Source organism: Lissotriton helveticus, chromosome 6, assembly GCF_964261635.1.
Source record: "Lissotriton helveticus chromosome 6, aLisHel1.1, whole genome shotgun sequence".
Taxonomy (NCBI): domain Eukaryota; kingdom Metazoa; phylum Chordata; class Amphibia; order Caudata; family Salamandridae; genus Lissotriton; species Lissotriton helveticus.
Window position 1 is genome coordinate 645,488,324 of NC_136067.1, and position 20,851 is coordinate 645,509,174.

Genomic DNA, 20,851 nt, shown 5'->3' on the forward strand with positions numbered 1-20,851 from the left:
ACAGGTTGATGACGTTCTAATTGCGCTGACTTGGCTCCAGCCATGTAGACAGAGAGGCACCGGCCAAACTAGAATGCAGTGGAAAGAAAAAAAAAGACTCATGGAGGTTTGTGGGTATTAAAGTAGTTGTCAAGGGTGATCCACATTCGCCTCCGCGGGGGGGCGCCATGGCGAGTGTTGAAGGGATATATTATCGGCGCCTCGGAGATTGATTACCCAATTTAGCCAGCAGGCAAAGTTAGATTAGCTGGTATCTTTCCAATTGTTGAGAACTACCTTAACAGCAGCCATGAGTAGCAGGTCTAATAGGGCCCTGTCATTGTCATTTAGGGACGTGGCTTTGAGAAACCCAAATACTACGTATGGCAATTCCCTGGGTGGGGAGAAAGAGAAGACTTTACTGATGAATCCGAAAACTTTATCCAAAAAGGGGACCACACATTCACATTGGAGGATGAGATGGCCGAGGTCACCCTCGGCGGACTTACAGTTCCAACAGAATGCATCTGTTCTGATGTTGCGAGCGAAAAGACGTGCCGGTGTCCAGAAAGCTTTATGGAGAAGCCAAAATTTAGTCTCCGATAGTGTAGGGCTGATTTTGTGAGGCATGCAAGATTCCCAGGTTTTGGCCCATTCAAAAAGTAGGTATTTTCTTGCCTAGCCATCCAGTGTGTCTCTGCTAGGATGTGGGTTGCCTTTCTGGTTTTGGAGTGTCAGGGGCTGGGAAGGTGCCGTTGCTCCCGAGAAAGTGATGAGCCTGGGCTGGGCTGAGCTGAATAGACCTGGGCTGCATTTGGAGTAGGGGAGGAGATTTCCTTTCACCTGAATGTGCCTGGTCTGCCTTCTAGAATGCTGTCTCCCCCTCATGCCAGGAAGCTGCACCAGAGGACAGAACTGGTTTGAACTGGGCACAGGGCCTCTCTGCCGCCCGAGAACAAAGGATTGTGTGCTATAAAAAGTGGGGCCCAAGCCCCTGAACTTTAGATCACTTCTGGAAAATCAAGAGGAACCTTTGCCAAGGAGAATAGCTAGAGAAGCTGAGGAGGAATACTGCCCCTGTGCTGTTTGCTGTCTGGGGTTGGCCTGCAATGGCTACTTGCTAACAAGGAATGGAGAAAAGAACTTTGCTGCTTGCTTTGTCCCCCTGCTTGAAGAAAAGATCTCCAAGGGCTTGAACTGAGATTGCCCCCTGTTCTAGAGGTCTCAGGAACAGCAAAGACCTCACTGTGTCTGTGGGTACAGTCTCTGATTGTCTCAGCAGAAGAAAACGGGTACCGACTCATTCATCGAGTCCATTGCAGGATTCCGTGTCCTGAAAGCACCGCCGAGAGCAATACCACGCTTTGCAATGCAACCCTGGTCTCACAGACTCCGTCAACAAGCCGCTGCTTGCACCACGTCCTGTGGGCACCGCACTCCGCAACGCTTAGCTAGACGCTGCCCAACCCGAACATCGGCCGGCTCCGTCGCTGCACTGTGATCTGCCAGCACCGCAGTGAGCATCGTCTCACCCTTCAACGCAAGCCCTGGTCTCACAGACTCCGACAACGAGCCGCTGCCTGCACCAAATTGCGAGGACGTCCGCCGCAACGCTCTGTTTCACAACGCATTGGCAACGTTTTCCCCGACTGACTCGCACCGACGTGTTGGTCACAACTAAAAAGGTACTGTGTCCGAGTCTGTCGACGCTTTAGCTGGCCCGTATTGACGCAGTCAGCAGGAATTGTTAGACTCTGCCGTATTCAGTATCGCGGTAGGCCCAGGAGGACACAAGTACTATTTCTTCAAGAGTATTGTATGTTGGGTTTGTATCGTATTTGGTCTTGTTGGTTTAGATAAAGATTTACCATTTTTCTAAACTTGTGTGGTGTCCATTTGTGGTGTTTTCACTGCATTACTGTATGTATTCACAAATGCTTTACACACTTCCTCTGAGATAATCCTGTCTGCTCGTGCCAAGCTACCCAGGGGGTGAGCAAGGGTTATTTTAGAAGTGTATCCCCCTTACTCTGACTAGAAGCATGGGTCCCTATTTGGACAAAGGTACCTACCTCTGCCAACTAAAGACCCCCATTTCTAACATGTGTAAACAGGTCAACGCCCATCAGAAGAAGGCTTGGCATTATGAAAACCATTGCCTGTCAAGTACAGTCCCTGGGGATCATTTGCTGGCGCAGTGCCCATTGCAAGAAAAGGTGGGAGGACCGAAGACTCTGGACCCGTACCATTGTTGAGGTCCAGGTTGGGAAGTCCTCCCCAGGTCGTAGGGAGCTCACTGGAAGCTGACTCCACTCATGGGATGCACCCTGTTTGTGGCCTACCCAGAGCTAAATGGGCTGTTGAAGGCCTAACAGAAGCTAGAAAGGGGTAAGTGTTGTGCAGAGTCTGACATTGTGCTTTAACTTTTCCTCCTGTAACAAGCAGCAGATTCCTCATCAATGATGTAAGTGAGTCTAGGTGCAAAGATGATAGACCGTCTTGCATATGTAGTGACGCGGGTACATGCTGTTATGGCTTGTTGTCTTGATCAAAAGATGAGTGAAGTCACATGACAATCTACATAGTTGTACTGACACAAGAGTGAGTGATGTGACATGCCACCTACACATGTTTGATGTGTGTGTGAGATGTCCCACACCGACCACGTCTTCTTTTTGTTTGGAGTGATGTTCCCCCAATACTGTGTATGTTGTCCAGGAAATGTATTACATGTGATATGAAATGAAGTGCACATAGGATTCACATAGGATTCAATGAAAGAGCCGTACTTGGCTTTGGTAAGTGGGATATGTAATACATTGTGAGATGTTGAATCAACACAGGTATCATCTGAATCTGCATAAATGTAGATGTGTAGATTTTTCAGGTTTTTTTTCACTACAAGTAAATGCTCAATGATGTAAGGGTTTACCTAGGTTGAGGATTTCAGTCATCCACATTACTATGTGTTGTCCAATGTGTGATGGATATTTTTCCTTCATGTTGGCTAGTACATGATGATTTGTACACACAGACAGGAGTGTGTAAACATTGGTGAGTTGGTTAGACAGACGTAGATAATTAGGTCCCTCTTATTAATCATGTTTTACTGATTAAGCTATGTATGTTATGGTTTTTGTAGCTACATTTGTGTCTCAAACACTGTTCCTCAAAGGCATAGATGTGAAACTGTGGAGTTCTGTGGCGTACATTTATCCACTGTTAGATGTGCTGTCACTGAGTGATGACTTGCATGAGTGAGTAATTGCACAAAGAGAAGTAGGAGTGGAAATTATAGAGTCTTCTGGCAAAGTCAAGATGTTCGAAAAACTGCCCTCACCCAAAAAATTGTGCCATGCTTCATCATTGGACTGCTAAACACACCCCTGGGCAGACCAACGCATGGGATGGAACAATAGGGTGGGGAAAACAATACTAATACAAAGAAGAGAAGGGATCAAGCAAAGGATAAGTGCAGAAAACAGATGTTATACCTACCTCAGGGATATCCAATTTCCTATTTTATTCCTGGATTCGCTGGCCAGGATTAGAAAGGTATAACAAACCAGAGGAGGGTAGATTATGAACCATTCCTCCCTCCTCTCTGCACATGGGTTGACATGTTTCAGCTGGTTGTTGTGTATTTCCTGGCTTTCGTCGGGACTAATAGATCCCCGTAGTCATACCCTCCTTTTCTACCTTATTAGAAGTGGATCGAGGACTGACCTTGTACTCACATATGGGTCTTATATTCACACTTATAATATAATCAGCAAATAAGAAAATATGGCTAAGTGAAAACAATTTGTGCAAAATTCATTCATATATGTGTATAATTTAAAAGAACCATACCTCTCTGCCCCTCTAAACTAAATCAGTGCGTTCGGCTGACCTCCTTAAGACCAATCGTTACTCTCATTTAATCACAGTATATCAGGACTGTGCCTCCACATAATGTTAATCAATTATGCAGCCTTAGAACTCATCATATAAAAGTAATTACTCGGAATTCACCCCAAGCCCATTACACCCCTCAAGGTTTATCGTTGTCCACAGAGAAATTAACCAAATAATTCTTACTGAGTTTCACAGCAGTTTGTGCTCCAAAAATCATAGAAGCGAGGGCTGCTCCCTGTAGTCACACACTAGTTTCAAAACAAGGGCGTAATGCATGAGAAGTTAGAGAAAGACACGATAATCAACTGTGTATATCCTTCCTCATACAATCTAACAGCACTTGTTTACTTCCAACTCACAAAAAACATCCATGAATCTAATCGTGCCTAATCGTACCATGCGAAATCTTATATCGAGTGACTGTAGTGCTGTTGTGCTCATGCTCCAATTATAAACGGACCCAGCTCATTGCATTCGTTTATCATCTGCCCCCAATATTCCCCGCTTACTACATCAAGGTGAGTCCGCCTCTATGACAATGTCTCTCCGTATGCTGTGAAGGTTCAGAACAAGTGATCGGAATCTCTTTCCGAAGTGTCAATGCGTCCCATCATGTGATCCAGAAGTAGTCACATGATGCGGGACGTCTGTGACAGAGACTAGAACGCAGCTGTTTACCAAAGAGAGTGCTTGAACCATCCTGTTGAAACAGATATTGCCTCATCAAACTGTCTATGGAATAGGCTTCAATACCCGCTAAAGGTCTGCACGTTTCACACCACATTAGCATTGGAGAGTGACACAGCATCTCCATTGGTTTCAATACAACTTTCACTGGAAGGAAGTAAGTGTCATCTGGGGTAAATAATTTTATTTATACGCTTCTTTTATGCCATCATCCACATACTTGGAGATAACAAATAAAGCAAATGCCCAGGAATGCTACAACTTAGGGGCCTATTAGGATGGCGGACGGACCTGCGTCCGTCCGCCCGCCACCCCCGAGGTGGAGGGAACATCCGCAGGGGCTGCGGCGTTCCCTCCATGCAGATTAGGATGTGACCGCCACCCTGGCGGTCACATACCCTATGTTTAACATTGCGGCGGGTGCTGCTTGTTGCAGCGCCCCCCGCAAGGTTAAAAGGCACCGCCATGTGCACCCCCCAACACCCTGGGGGCTCGCAACGAGCCCCCAAAAACGAAAGACCACATGCTTTTCCACAGCGGAAAAGCATGTCCTCTGCCTCATCCTAATATGGCTGGTGGTGTCTGGTAGACACCGCCACCATATCAGAGCTTTTCCGCCGCGGTCGGAATGCGACCGCGGCAGAAAAGCGGCGGACGGTCTTCCTGACCCACCAGCCATCTTAATCTGGCGGTGGGTCTTTGGAGCCTCCGCAGCGGTGAATCAGCATCCTCTGGGCCGGCAGTGGCTTCCGCCGGCCCGGAGGATGCAGATTGACCGCGATCCTAATCGGCTCCTTAGTTAGGGGAATATTAGTTTCTGTCAAAACCACTCTAACCACGATTTTTAATCAATTCACTATCGACTATTCATTGAAAGATCTGGTTATCAGGGAGTGGGGTTATAGGTAGGTACTTTTATACCCGCAGTGCAGTGAGATAACACGGCAGCGCAGTAAGATGCTCCTATAACACTATTCAGAATCTACTAAGAGTACTCCAGGGAATGTCATCATTTAGGCCAATTTTATGGCTGCGGATCCCATAAATCCACTTCTGTTCTCGCAGGAATAGATTTGATAAGGTAAATTACATTTTCTGAGTTGCAGTCGTGTGTCTGTGCTGTTCTCAGACTTCATGAGGTAGTCTTTATATTCGCCTAGCTCATTGTTTGTTTCTTCCAGTTTTCTTTTATAGGTTGCTAACAGGATGCTTTCTTTTAAACATTGTTCACTATCCTGGATCTGTATCTATAGGGTATCAGCTATCCTTTTTGCTGTAATGATAATCAGGATCAGCTTTTCTGAACATAATGTCTTCCAAAAAGATCAAGGGTTCATTGTTCTGCGATTTATTTTTTATATATTTAAACTAAAATTGCATTATAAAACCTTTCAGCCCCTGATACAGAACATTTTCAAAGGTGCCTTCTAATTCAAAGTTTTTTAATGAATCAAGAAGTATATGGTGAAAATTGCAAAAAATGCATTTTAAGGAGTTGGAAGGGAGCGTGCCCAAGATGGTGAGCGGGTAAGACATGTTTCTCTCGTCTCCCCGCTCCCCAGCGCCCAATCCAGCCTAAATCAGCACGTATTTCCTTACAGAGCCACATCACTGGGTGAGGCATATGCATTGTCCCCGACTGCACCTGAGAGGAAGGGGAAACCTGGGGCTAGGGCCCGTTACTGTGTGAGTGAGTGCTACGGGACAATGCGAGGCCGGTGCAAGAAAATGGCGGCTGGGCTTGGCTGGGCCCGCTGATGCCGCTCTCCGCATCGGATCCCCTCAGTGACAAATAGTGGCCCAGTTGAAACGGACTGGGGAACATCTGTGAGCAGCAGGGGACAGTAAAAGGCATGCAGTGGTGGGGGCACGCGGGCAGGACAGAGCACTCGGACCCAAATCAGCGTGACTGCAGCCGGAGCCTAAAAGGGCTGAGAGTTGAAGCAGAGCACCAATGAGGGGTGCAGCGACGGCAGAGAGCTGAAACGCTGCCACTCTACCCCACAGAGATTCGCCCAACAAGATCGGTTGGCGGGGAGAAGGGTGCCGAAATCGGTGGAGCTAGGAGCCGGAGATTCGGGGACAGACTGCCGGGAGAGAGAGGCCACCGGCAGTGGGCACCTGCCTGCAAATCCGCATGGTGGAGAGCAAGAGCGAGAATCCCCACCTGGCCACGCTGCGCTCTTGCTGCTGATGCCCGCTCCCTCAGAGCGTGGGACCCAGAGCAGAGGAATGTGACCGCCGGATGGGTGAGACCCCTGCGCATTTGGTGTAGGTTCTGCAGGTCGGCTGCAAGGCTGCAACGGCATCACAGGTGAGAAGCGGCGACGTGGCACAAAGGCGGATGACGGTCAACGGACGAAGACAGGGCCCTGGGGAAGTCAGATGCATGGAGGTCTGGGGCAGAGGGCTGTGCGACCCCTGGGCGAGCGGTTACATTGACACGCCGGGAGCCGGACACCCAAGCCCACAAGTGAGAAGCCGGTATACTTGGCGAGTGGCCGCCAGGACAGAGAGAGTGTGATACCGGAGGACCTGTGGTCAGGGAGGAAGATGTGGCACACTCTTACAGGGCCAAGACACTGAGAACCCCCTGGGGCGACCAGCAAGGACGGAGGACGCGGCGAGGCACGGCCCAGCAGCACCCAGGGCAAGGGAGTGAATACTGTGGGCAGGCGTAATCTGGCGGTCACAGGACCTGCGAGACAAGCCGTGATATCGCAGGACCTTCTGTGAGGACTGTTGCGCCTGGGCACCCAAGCCGAGAGCACGTTGCAGTCCCTCAAGTGGCCCATTAATGGGGGTAAACGGAGCAAGTCCCGGAGGAGGAAGAAGGGGAGTGACATCTGAGGCCCCACCAGGGATAAGCACCCAAAAGGAGAAGCTGCCAGCGGGCCCTGCGCCTTCAGCGACAGCGTGGGGTGTCAGTGAGATGACGCCCTGGTGAAAAGACATCGGCCGGGGCCAAGACACAAAGCCCCTCTGGGACGGGGCAAAGTGGACCAGTGCGGCGGTGGGAGGTGCAGCGGCCATGACCTCAGTACGGGGCAGGAAAGACCGGAACCTAAAGGAGATGCTGACCAAGCTCCCGCCGGCCAGTAGCGGTGAGGGGAGACTCTCCCCAACAACGCAAGATGGACAGGACACAGATCCCCCCGAAGCCCCGGTCACTCGCTCCTTCTTGGAGACGCTCTATAGCTCGTTGAGAGAAGACATACAGAAGCTGAAAGGGGAAATAGCGAGAGAGATGAAGGCGATACGGTGGGACATCGATGCAGTGGGAGAGCGTGTGTCCTCCATCGAAGATCAAGAGCAAGCCCGGGAGGAGGAAGTGGAACAACTGCAGCAAGAGGTTCTCCGGCTCAAGGCTCAGCAGATTGATCTTCAGGCACACACAGAAGACCTGGAGAATCGCTCTCGGTTAATAACATCTGTGTTAAGGGAGTTCCACCCAAAGAAGAAGGCCCGGACATCTCGCAATACTTACAAGGCCTTTTCAGGAGTGTACTGGATGCCCCACTGGACTTTGAGATTAAAATAGATAGGGCGCACAGAGTGAGTCTCCCGCGTCGAGCGCCGGCACCCCCGCCGGATATCCTGGCCTACATCCTGGATTTCCAACTGAAAGAGCGCCTACTATGACTAGCCAGAGACCACAACCCCTAAGATATCAAGACATCCCATCGCCCTCTACCAAGATTTGTCCCTAATAACCCTCCAAAAGCAAAGAGAGTTTTGTCTGCCAACCACACACCTTCGGAATCAAGGAGTAGCATATACTTGGGGTCATGCTTTCTGGCTAATCTTCAAGTGGCAGGGCAAATTGCATTAGCTCAGATCAATGTAAGACACTTGCCAGGTGCTGGGAATCGAGAACCCACTCCAGGAGGAGGTGGAGAGTCGGCAGATCAGTACCCCTAGAGACAGATGGCAAAAGGTCACCGGAAGGATGTAGCACAGAGCGAGCAATGAGACCTGACCCCACGACCATAGCGCAAGAAAGACAGTCGGTGCTGGAGACGCTGCCTAAGGAGACACCCCCCCCATGAAGACACCCTGAACACATATAAGTGACATATGCAGGGATAGGCCGGTGGCGGGGTCATCCAAGGGGAGCGGGGAGACTCGGGGAATTGGCCACACAATACTCTCAACTTTTCTGAACACCAAGGACACAAAAACATGTTTGGCGGGCCCTGGTCATTTTGGGGTTTAACAGGACTCACAGTTGGGGTTCGGGAGGGGAGGATGGGACACTGGTATGCAGGGTAATTGCGCCGAGGGGATGGGCCTCATGCACTGGAGGTCAGGCAAGGCTTGGGAGACAAGGGGGAAGGGAAATCACAAGGATCCAGAGACAGGCCATCAATGGTACAATCCCCACAACAAGTCATGTCCCAGTCCACAATGAAATTTCTCACTCTCAACGTGAGAGGCCTTAACTATCCCACTAAACAGAGGTCCATCCTTTCCTATTTGGAAAACATGGAGGCGGATGTGTGCCTTCTCCAAGAGACGCATCTCCTCTCCAAAGGTTGGGATAAAATGAGATCCCAATTCTTCCCCCAACAGTTCTTCTCATCTACCCCGGATAAAAAGGCGGGGGTGGCTATTTTAGGTGATAAGCAGTTCAAGGGGACGGTGGGGGAAAGGGAGGCCAAAATCAAAGGAAGACTCTTGGCTCATGTATTGATTGGGGGACACACCCTACTGATAGGCTCCACCTCCACCTCCGCCGGCCGATGTTCGGGTTGGGCAGCGTCTAGCTAAGCGTTGCGGAGTGCGGTGCCCACAGGATGTGGTGCAAGCAGCGGCTTGTTGACGGAGTCTGTGAGACCAGGGTTGCATTGCAAAGCGTGGTATTGCTCTCGGCGGTGCTTTCAGGACACGGAATCCTGCAATGGACTCGATGAATGAGTCGGTACCCGTTTTCTTCTGCTGAGACAATCAGAGACTGTACCCACAGACACAGTAGAGTCTCGTCTCTAAAGTCAACATCGAGAAGTCACAGATTCTAAATCTAGCCGGTGCACGGATGGGCTCATTGATGGAGGGAGATCCGTTCTCGCGGATCCAAGTAACAGACTCTATACCGTACTTAGGGATTGAATTGGCTCCATCGGTGCAACAAACGATCACCATGAACTATGATAATCTCGTCCGACAGATCACGAAAGATCTACAGACACGGAGGCACCATCAGATGTCACTAAAGGGTCGCTTGGCCACGATCAAAATATCGGGTCTACCGAAAGCACTATATCTGGTCCATAAGCAACCGGTCAGGTCACCAAAGGGGCACTCAATGCATTGCAGAAAGATATGCTTCATTTCATATGGGCAGGTGCGAGACCACGCATGCGCCAAGAAGTGGGCTATCTGAGGGCCGAAGAGGGAGGGCTAGGGATTCCGAATCTAGTGGAGTACTATAGAGCAGCTCAACTGAGATACCTGGTTGAATGGAACAGAGAGGAGTCAGAAAAGTGGTGGTTGTTCCAAGATGGAGCGGTGGCTCAGATCTCTCTGTGGAAGGTTCCCTTTTTGAAAAAGGCTGATAGGCCGCAGGGCCTACAGGTGTCCCCTATTACCAGAGCAGTGATGGACTCAGGAGAGGAGGTGGCTATGAGACGAGCACTTACGACATTCCCCTCTTCAATGACGCCCTTGCCAGAGAACAAGAAATTCTCCCCGGTGTTGGACGGCAAGGCTTTCAGAGCTTGGCAACAATCGCAAAAAGGATTCCTAGGCAGTTCAATCAATACATATTACATTAACATATTGTACATCAAAGAGCAAATGATGATTATGAACTCAGTGTAAAGAAAATTGACTTTGCTAAAACATGGGATTTCATTTTATTCATATTTTTATTAAAAAAATAATGCATTTAGAAAAATTGTCAGATACACAATCTGTTGCACACTCGATATCATACATGCATAATGAATTATGATAATTTTAGTTGACAGTTTGGTCTGAACAATCTCAGATACACAATTTATGATACTAAAGACAATTATAAAAACAAGGACTAGTACAAAGTGGCTGTGTGGAATAAATTCTCGACGCACGTTTCAGCACTGAAGGTGCCTTCATCAGGAGTGCCACAGGTACTTATCATTGCAGAGATGGTAGATCTAGTCTGTATTTATAATAATTTGTGAGAGGATAAAACAGGATGCCAGATGCTGCTTGTAGGTAACAAGGAAAGGCAGTGACGTAGTTGGGTCAGCTGTAATCCAGGTTCAAGAACTAGAGTGGTGGACGTTGTTTAAATAATATGATGTAAGGTACTCCACTTCTTGTGAGCGGACATCTCTTGTGGATGTGGTTTTCCCAGATTGTAGCTATTCAATGTCTGGCGAGAAATGAAGCTTCATCCATTCATTGAAATGGAGGACCCAGAGAGTAGAGGACTGGTCACTGGGGGTGTTACTAGCTATGGAGCTAGGTTGGTAGCTCAAAAGGAGGAAGGGTTTCCAAGGATGTGGCCAAGGTAATGGCAAAAAGATCAAAACTCCCTGGTGGAGTAGCTGAGAGTCTGATGGTTCGAGTAAAAGGACCCCACACTCATGGAGTGGCGGCTCCGTGATTCGAAGCAGTCTGACCGGTTCCCACGTGGAGAATCAGAGCTTGGCAAGCCATGCCTTGTAAATCAGCAGGTCACTTGTTTGACGTAGATGGGATTATCCCCTTCTCACAATTGCGGCAAGATTACACACTCCCAGAGACAGAAAGGTATCACTATATGCAGATCATACATTGGCTCCTACACCCCGACATACATCCCAAAGTTAATTGAAAACTGACGAAATACGAAAAATTGCTGGTCGCAGAGGTATCGGATAAAAAGTTGATTTCCGAGCTATACGAAGTACTGCGCATGCCGGCCCCCACAGAGCCTACCCCCAGGCAGAGACGTTGGATGAAAGAGCTAGGAAAGGGACCTCTCAAAGAAGGAATGGGGGAATATCTATTATAGGGCCAAACACACAGCGCAAAACGCTGCCAGTAAGGAAACTGCCTTCAAGATAGTTACATACTGGTATCTGACACCTGCCTGCCTAAACCAGGGGAACCCAGGCCGTAGTCCTACATGCTGGTGGGGATACGTGAAGGATGGGACCTTGCTACACTTGTTGTGGGACTGCCTGGTTCTGTCTAAATATTGGCCTCAAATCTTGGATGACATCGATGGGCAGTTCGAGACACAGATCCCGAGACTCCCGGCCTACGTGTTATTAGGCTTACCCAACCCTCTAACATTTCCACTGAAGTTCCGCAAAGGAAAACAGATGTGCTTAGCTCTGGGGGCGGCGCTTCAAAATATTTGAACGCACTGGGGCATGCAAACGGTACCCACACACACAGGTTGGCTCCATAAACTATGGTACATTCTAGGGATGGAACCCATTCAGGCCTCCCTCACAGGCTCTGTGTCCAGATTTAAAGAGGTATGGAGGCCCATTCTGACCCTGTTGTCAACAGAATGCAATGAAATTATGTTTCCGAAGTACCTCCGCCTCCTTCGTCTAACAGCAAAGGAAGACACTTCTGAGGTAAATTGAACTCTGGCCGGGTCCAATCTCTTCACAATGGCGTGGCAGTCGAACTAGCAATATGCATACCAATGGTGGGGAGGGAGGTGGGGGGGATTTCACAGTTTCAGTTTATGGGGGTAAGTTCTCACCCTCCTTAAGTTATACCTTTTCATATTTAAGAATACAGATTGCCTCGCATGCACCAGGAGAAGTATGTTGATAGCGCAGGTCACAGTAGAGCTGAATGTATGAGAAATATATCAAAACTTTAAAGTTCACTGCAAATTATTTGCTGCAGAGCTGCAACTGTATGTACAACGCAAATGCTAATAAAAAAGAGTTACACCTAAGTTGGATATTTTTGACATGTAGCAAACAAACTACATACTTAAATATAGTATGTCTAAGTCATTTATGTTTGGATCCAGTCATAATGTTATTTAAAACATTCTTTAGCCCAATGCAAAAGTAAACTACTGGTGAAGCAACTGCTGAATTTCATTACAAGAACGGAGGCTACATTATGCATAATACTTTTAATGCAGTCTCCAAGCAGCCGCATACATCACAAAGTAAAAGGTTCCAGAATAGAACAATAGGAATATATAAAAGGCATGAGCCAACAATAATCTGCCTCTTTTAAATGTGGCTCCGAGCAGGTAAGTTTAACTTTTATACTTGCTCTTAACTGTTTTATTTGTACCATTTTAGAGTATTTTATTCAGTATGTGGGACTTACCCCCCCTCTCTCCTACCGTGATACTGATCTCCAATTTACGGAGATCTCCCTTTTCCCCCCTTGCCTTCCCTCTCCCTTTGACCGGAGATTGACTTCCCCTTGAATTTACCCCAATCTGCTAACTCGAGTCAGTATCGTCATACGTTTTTAGTCATATGTTTCTTAATCTTGCCTGAATTGTTACCCGTTTTTATTTCCATGTACCACTGTCAATGAGTTACCGTTACTCACGACTTAAGCTAAATGTGATGGCCCGCTTCTAATTTCAAAGATCCCTCCTGAGGAAAAGCCAGTGTCAGTGAGACACCTCCCCCCCTCTGATGGGAGGCGCGGGCTCTGGCACGCCTCGGTATCGCGTCAGCCATTAAAGGAAGGCACCTTGGCAACGGAGGCGCTTCGTCCTCGCGTTGCCAGGCGACTTTCCTCACCGTATCCACGAGCCACCAGCTGATCGTGTATTACGATCAGCTTTGACGGTGTGTGCGCCCCTATGCTGGGATCCCTTGGTTGCTAGGCGGGCATTTTTATTTGGTGCTGGACAGATCTTTTCTCCCCTCCATGCCACAGTGGCGGAGTCCAAAGCGCAGGTGCTTAGGGACTGGCTCTCAAACTGGGCGCTGCAGGACTTGTGGGGCATACTCCCCTCGATGGATAGAATCTACTCCAATTACTCAGCAGTCCATGACTTGCATGTCCGATTAGACAGGATAGTGGGTTCCCAATAATTGCTCTTGCTTATTGCGCAGTCAGAATACCTAGGGCGGACACACTCCGATCACAACCCCCTGTGGTTTCGGATCAGCTGGGAGGCGGTGCCCACGTGGCGACTTCAACCATGCGCGCTGGAAGACTCAGAGTTTCGCTCGTCCCGAGGTATGGCTATTTTAACATATTTTGACATTAATGAAGGGACGGCGAGCAACGCGTTAGTGGAGTGGGACGCCCACAATGTGGCTGTCCGGGGGCACTGCTTGGGGACCACATGGAATATAAGTAGAACGCTTTCAGACTCCCTGGCGCGCTTAGAAGATGAGATATTACAATACGAGTAGGAAGGAGAGGGAGGGGGCAGGCACTCGCGCAGGTTGGAGGATCTCCGTGCCCAACATGCGGAGCTTCTGGAGCGGCTCAGATGTCACAACTATTCGGCACACATGCCCAGAACGGACGCCAGGGCAGATAGAGCGGGCCGCCTATTGGCTTGGTTGATATGGCAGGAGGGTAACCGCGCCCCGATAGGAGCAATTCCCAGGGTGGATGGGACGCTGGTGTATACGCAGCGCGAAATTCACCGTGCCCTCACTGATCACTATAGGCAGTTGTACAAGGCCAAAGGAGTTGGCCCCAGGCATCTTCTAGAGGGGTTTCTGGATTCTATCCAACTGCCCACAGCCTCAGAGGAGCATAGAGAGGCGCTCAATGAACCTCTCTCCTTAGAGGAAATTGGGGAGGCGATCCAGTCACTGGCATCCGGGAAAACGCTGGGGCCGGACGGTTTGCCTGCTGAGTACTATAAAGCATACCGCGAGTCCTTGGTGCCGTTACTTCACGCGCTATACAGTACAGCGGTAGAGGAAGGATCGTTGCCCCCTTCAATATTGGAGGCGTTCCTGGTCTCCCTGCCTAAACCAGACAGAGACCCCACAGCTTTAGGATCATATAGACCCCTGGCGATGCTTAATGTGAATTATAAAATCCTCGCAAAAATGCTAGCGGAACGTTTGGCACCAGTGGTCCACCATTTAGTACAAGCAGACCAGAACGGGTTTGTCCATGCGAGGTCCATCTCGTTGAATCTCAGGAGGTATTTCAGGGTGGCAGCCGAGGCCACGCATGTGTGTCCCAGAGCGGGATATCTTATCCTAGATCTGAAGAAGGCGTTTGATTGCCTAGAATGGGGCTATCTGTCAGTGGTGCTGCTACACTACGGGTTGGACATGGGGTTCCTCAATATGGTCGACCTGCTATACAAGAATCCCACAGTCCGAATGGGGCTAGGCCCTTACATCTCTGAAGCGGTACCGGTGGGCCGGGGCACCCAGCAGTGGTGCCCCCTGTCCCCGTTGCTGTTCGCACTGGCAATGGAGCCCCTAGCGGTGGCTATACGGGCGACTCTGGGGGATGGTATACCACTGGGGGACACGGTCCATCAGGTGTCGCTCTATGCTGATGACCTGTTGGTGTATGTGAGGCACATGGGGCGCATGCTAGGGCGGCTGGCCCAGCTGCTGCAGACCTTTGCCACCATCTCAGGGCTTCGAGTGAATGCAGGTAAATCCTGTCTTTACGCTTTTAGCGCAGGGACCGCGGACCCGGAATACTGTCTTGACTGTACACAGGTCCAGTGGAAAGAGGGTACCTTCCAATACCTGGGGATATAAATCTACCGCCACCCATCTGATCTGTTTGATGGGAACCTGGGAAGGGCAGTCAAGGCGCTTAAATCGCAGGTGCGCTTTTGGAGTACACTTCTACTAACGACTACAGGTAGGGTGGCGCTCGCCAAAATGGTCATGCTCCTCCGTCTCCTGTACTACTTTGTTAATTTGCCACTATTTATTCCAGCCCCCTTCTTTAGCATGCTCAATAGGATGTTGCGGGACTTTGTCTGGGGCACTGCTAGGCACAGGTTGGCGCTGGGGAAATTATACCTGCCGACGGATCGGGGAGGCCTGGCTACTTTCTGGCCGCTCAGTTGCAATGGGTTGCTCGCTGGCTGGCGGATAGGGGCAGGGATGATACAGCCACAAAAATGCCGCCATACTCACTAGAACAAATAACCAGACTTTTCCATCCTCTTGCTAGAGTCACGCGGCCGACGCCGCTCCTCTTAGCTGTGGCATACAAGTGCTACCGAAGGGCCCTATATCTCACCTGCAATACAGTCCCTTTCGCACTCCCCATACCTCTAGAGGGTTCCCCTAGTGGTGGAGGGGTGCTTATGGCTCCTGTGCTTGTGGAATGGTGGGAGGCCGATGTTCGTACGCTTGGAGATCTATACCGGGATGGTGAGCTCATACCATACGAGACCCTGGTGGCAGAGGAAGGGCTCCCGCCCGGGGGGGTTTTGACGCACCATTCCTTGATGGCGAGATTGACTGCCAAATGGGGGGACATGACCACGGAGCCAAGCCAGCATCTAACCATGCAATACTTGCACGTCATGGGGAGAGACAGGCCCCTGGTTCGCGGCATCGTTGAGGGAGCACACGGCTGTTAGCTTAGGCCTGCTTCGATGCAAATAGGAACTGGACCTGGGGCGGCCACTGGTGGATACGGAGTGGGAAAGGATACTTAAATGCCCCGTGCGTATCCCCAGAAATATGTGGCTCCGCCAAATCTAGTTATTCATTGTCCACAGGGCTTATCTCACACCAGAGCTGATCAACAGGTATTTTCATCATAATGATGCACTGTGACCTGGGTGTATTGAGCTGGGGGCGGGGTTCTTGCACATGCTGTGGAGCTGTCCTGTGTTGGGCATCTATTGGCGCGCAATTAGTGGGCTGCTGCAGGGTAGCACGGGTCGTACCAAACCGTTTGACTGGCCCGAGTACATCCTGCACCACTCCCAGTGGTCCCCTAAAGACAAGGTAACGTCCCAATTCTTTGATCTGGGGCTCGTGGTGGCAAAGTGCCTCCTCACAAGGAGATGGAAGGCACATGACCCGCCGCACACATGGGCATGGAGTTCCTCATTTCAGGCATGGGCTAGGGCAGAGGGGACTGCCATCTGGAGGGAGGAAACAATGGGGTTACGGAAGGAGCCTATAGCGGACCATTGGGAACAGATGCTCTGTGCGTTACAGCGACTGGAAAGGGAAGGCCACATGAGACACACGGAGGGAGCAGATAAGGACCACGCAGGCGGAGGCATGCCACAGGCCACTGCACTGCTGAGATAGTATGGTCCCACTTTCTACTGCTCTACTTTGGCACGAGTGCAACTACACTAGCACGGCTGTAGCTGAGGAGCGTACAAGTGGCCCCGGGGGGCGGGGTGGGGATAAAGGTAAGGGGGAGGGAGTTAAGCATGTACACACAGTTTACGCTGCCATTGTTATTGTTCCTTTGCTTTGTAAGTAAATCATCTGTTTCATTGATCAAGCTGAACGGTCAGCATTGGACCACACAAGTAACTGGGAGGTTGACACACAGCTTTTCTACTGTAACCTAGAGACTGCATCAGAACTAGCAGAACACAGTACAGATAGCTCCTGGGTGAGCATTCATTGTTTCATTTGCAGTAAAGCTTGAATACATGTAAAATCACTGTGGCCACACGCTCATGTACTGACAAATAACCTCTGCATGATTGTACGCTTCTGTATGCAATGCCTGATATTGCTCAGTGTAATCTTAAAATAATAAAAACAGATTTGACAAAAAAAAAGAATACAGGCGCAAGAGGAATCCTCTCAGCACATAAACTACTTGGAACTAACAGCTGACCTTTACGCTTTGATGAGCTTCAAACATTCTATCCAGGGAAGATCAGTCATTTTAAAGATGGACAACATGTCCGCGGTTGTCTGGGAGATACCAAATCTGCGGACCTCTCGAACTTAGCCCAAAAACGTTGGATGTTCTGCCTGGAACACAAGATCGCTCTCAGAGCAGAATACCTCCCAGGGAAAATGAATATCTCGGCGAATTGTAACTCGAGATTCCTCTTAGATCACAGCGATTGGAAGATCAATGTTTCCGTATTCAGATGTCTCAATAAGATTTAGGGACCCCTAGAAATAGATTTCTTTACAAGCAGATTAACTTTTCAGGTGGAAAAATACTTCAGTTGAATGCCCGACCCGGGTGCTCTGTCAGTGTAAGCCTTTCTCCAGTCTTGGAAAGGAATCAAAGCATATGCTTTCCCACCATTTGCCATGATCGAGAGAGTTCTATAGAAAGTGGGACAGGACCAGTGCTGCCTTGTCCTAATAACTCCCTTTTGGCCATCTCAGGCCTGGTTCCCCACCACTCTAGAACTAGCTTGCAACCCCCGTCTTAATTTCTACCCAAGAGAATCTTCTAACAGACTTAGATGGAGGAGGTCACCCCCTAATTCTGACTGGGAGTTTGAACCTTCTTGCCTGGAGAGTGTCAGGAGATCCAATGAAATCTCAGGACTTTCGTCAACAGCTGCAACTCTCCTCGGAGAGTCATGGGCCCTAGGTACTCACCACAGGTATAACAACATATGGAGAAGCTGGTGCCTGTAAATGAACTTGGATTCCTTGTTAGCACCTATTGTTGACATAGTAAACTTCCTTTTAGAACAATTCAAAAGAGGTCTCAGCTATAGAACAATCAATTGCTATAGATCGGCTATCTCCGCAGGCAACGCCCTCGTCAACGGTAAAACGGTAGGTAAGAACGTTATTGTTTGTAGAGTAATGAAGAGTATTCGACTAAGGAGACCTCCTAAGCCCAGATAAGAGTCTCTCTGGGACGTTAAGTTAATTCTTGATCTTAATTGGCCTAATACTCACTTGAGTAGGAAATCACTATTCATCAAGCTCGCCACACAGCTATGTTTAAATTCTTGCTGCAGGATTTCTGATGTCAAAGCTCTTGAAATTACTAATTGATCCTATAATATGTTTTGTGTCAGATTTGAACTAATTTGGAGAACCAAGACTATGTCTGATTCAATTTTTTATCCATACTTTGATTTATTCCCAAAACTATGTGTGGTAGATTGCATGAGAGAGTACGATCGCAGAATGAATGGTCTTCGTGCTCAGGGTGTGAACCAGTTACTTATATACTTTGTTAAACCTCATAGAGCTATAACTTCGACACCTACTGCCAGATGAGTCAAAATGTTCATGAATTTAGCAGGTGCTGGTTAAAAACAAATTCCAAGTTCACTCACTTAGAGATGCTATGGCCAGTAAATCTTTCTGGTCTGGTGGTAAGTTGAACGATATTCTTAAAGCGGCTGACTGGTCTAATGTTAGCACTTTCGAACAACATTACTGCAAACCAATTGAACACATGTCTGATGTAGTCTTACAAAGCTTCCAACAAGCATAATGTAGCCTCCGTTCTTGTAATGAAATTACGATTCTCCTATTATCATGACTAGAGAATCTGGATTTCATTAAAGATATGGAGGCTAACATTATCCCACCCATCCCTCCCCTTGGAAGGCTAAGGCTTACATTATATATATTTTTTTGCTCATCATCTCGAGTACCTTTGATGGAAAATGTTTCTATTGATTGAAACATTATTTATGATTTAGTTGTCTTATTTATAACTTCATATTGATTAGGTTGCATTGTGCATTGCTTGTCATTCTGCCCTTTCTGGAAATGCTTATATCTTTCTCTCTTTCAGGTAACCTTTCATCATTTTGAGAAGTTTGGCCTTTTGGTTCCTTCCTCATTCATCTTCGTCCTTCATTTTGCGATTGGTTTAAAACAAACGTTGGAAGATTAAAATGTTGGATTTATTTTCTTCTCCACCACATTTAAAAGAGGTAGATTGTTGTTGGCTCATGCCTTTTATATGTTCCTATTGTTCTATTCTTGAACCTTTTACTTTGTGATGTATGCGGCTGCTTGGAGACTGCATTAAAAGTGTTATGCATAATGTTAGCCTCCGTGTCTTTAATGAAAACCAGTTTCTCTAGTCATGATAATAGGAGAATCGCAATTCTTACCACTGCGAAGTATCTGAGCTTTTGCTTCCCATACTTGATGTTTTCGCTCTTTCTTTAGCGCCTGTTTCCTCACATTGTCCTTTTCTTGCCTCACCATTTCAGTCATAAGGTATTTTTTTTCTATTTTCCGCTCATTCTTCAAATTGTCCTCTTCCTAAAAGAATAATAAAGAAATAGCACATCATGATAGCTTATGGGAATTTTTCTTTTAAAAATAACGGCTCAAATCACTAAAGAATTCAGGGTAGATCTGTGCAGCATAACTATGTAGTTTATTGGTCTGTGCAAATAATGCAAAATATACATGTCCTTAGCTGACATGAACAATCATTACTGAATTTGAATAACTTCAATTTAGATGGGTTTTGAAGGCTTGGTTCTTTAGGAAAGCATTATGATGTTAATTACATTTATCTCTGCTTCACCATATGCTCTCTAAAATGCAATGATCATGTAAATGGTTTATACCAGCGGCATGAAGCCTTTGGTGACTGTGTGCTCTATCAAACTACAATTAACATAACATTAAAATGAGCTATGTGTGTTTTGTAAGGGTACCAGTTGTTTAGAAGCAAATAACAATACTGTTGAAATTAGTAACAATATCAACCAATGATTCGGACAGTCTGCTACAGGCTTTGTGAATGAGGAGTACTACAACAACATAAATCGATGGTTGAGCTCTTATAAGTTTGTCTGCGAGCTTTCAAAAGATGCTAAATTAATTGGATATTTCGGAAGTAAAAAACTTTTGATGGATGCATTTGTATTTTTACTAGTATTCATCCAAAGAATGGGTGCAGCTGGCGGAGGTCACTTGTGGGCAGCTGGCCACCGAACATCATTAAATAGCCTATGGCTTAGATGTTGAGTGATGTCATCAATGATGTCATTTAACATGTCATGAGTGATGTAATATGTTAGGTCATATGCAGGGCATGATTGGGGCAAACATTATAGTCAATTCACTAAAGAATTACTGGCACCTAAATTATAACTAGTTTACTTAAGTGCTTCTTCAGATTTTTAATGTTAGCTTGTGCCTCAATCCATCAGATAACTAAAACATCACATTAACCTTTGTTGTTTTATTTTTAGTTTGTACTGATAAAGAACAAAGGTTAATGTGACGTTATAGTTAGGGGATGTTTTACATTTTCAAAGCCACCGACATTCACCAGTTATAGTTATCTCAAGTAACCATAACTCATACCCTAAGGTTACTATGACACGTGACCCGCCATGCACAGTTTTCTGATCAATAATTTAATTGCAAATGCTGCAGTGTTATTATCTATGATGTCATAGAATATATCATGAGTGAAGTAATATGCAGAGCAA

General features: G+C 47.7%; 1 protein-coding gene across 2 annotated transcripts in view; it reads right to left on the reverse strand.

The window, feature by feature from the left end:
• The window catches only part of LOC144762824 (lebercilin-like), a 2,038,162-nt gene that overhangs the window by 52,969 nt on the left and 1,964,342 nt on the right, over positions 1 to 20,851 (reverse strand). For both annotated transcript variants that reach the window (XM_078648105.1, XM_078648106.1), the window contains one exon: positions 19,511 to 19,664. In XM_078648105.1, coding sequence (XP_078504231.1) covers positions 19,511 to 19,664 — 154 coding nt within the window. The remainder of the gene's footprint in view (positions 1 to 19,510; positions 19,665 to 20,851) is intronic.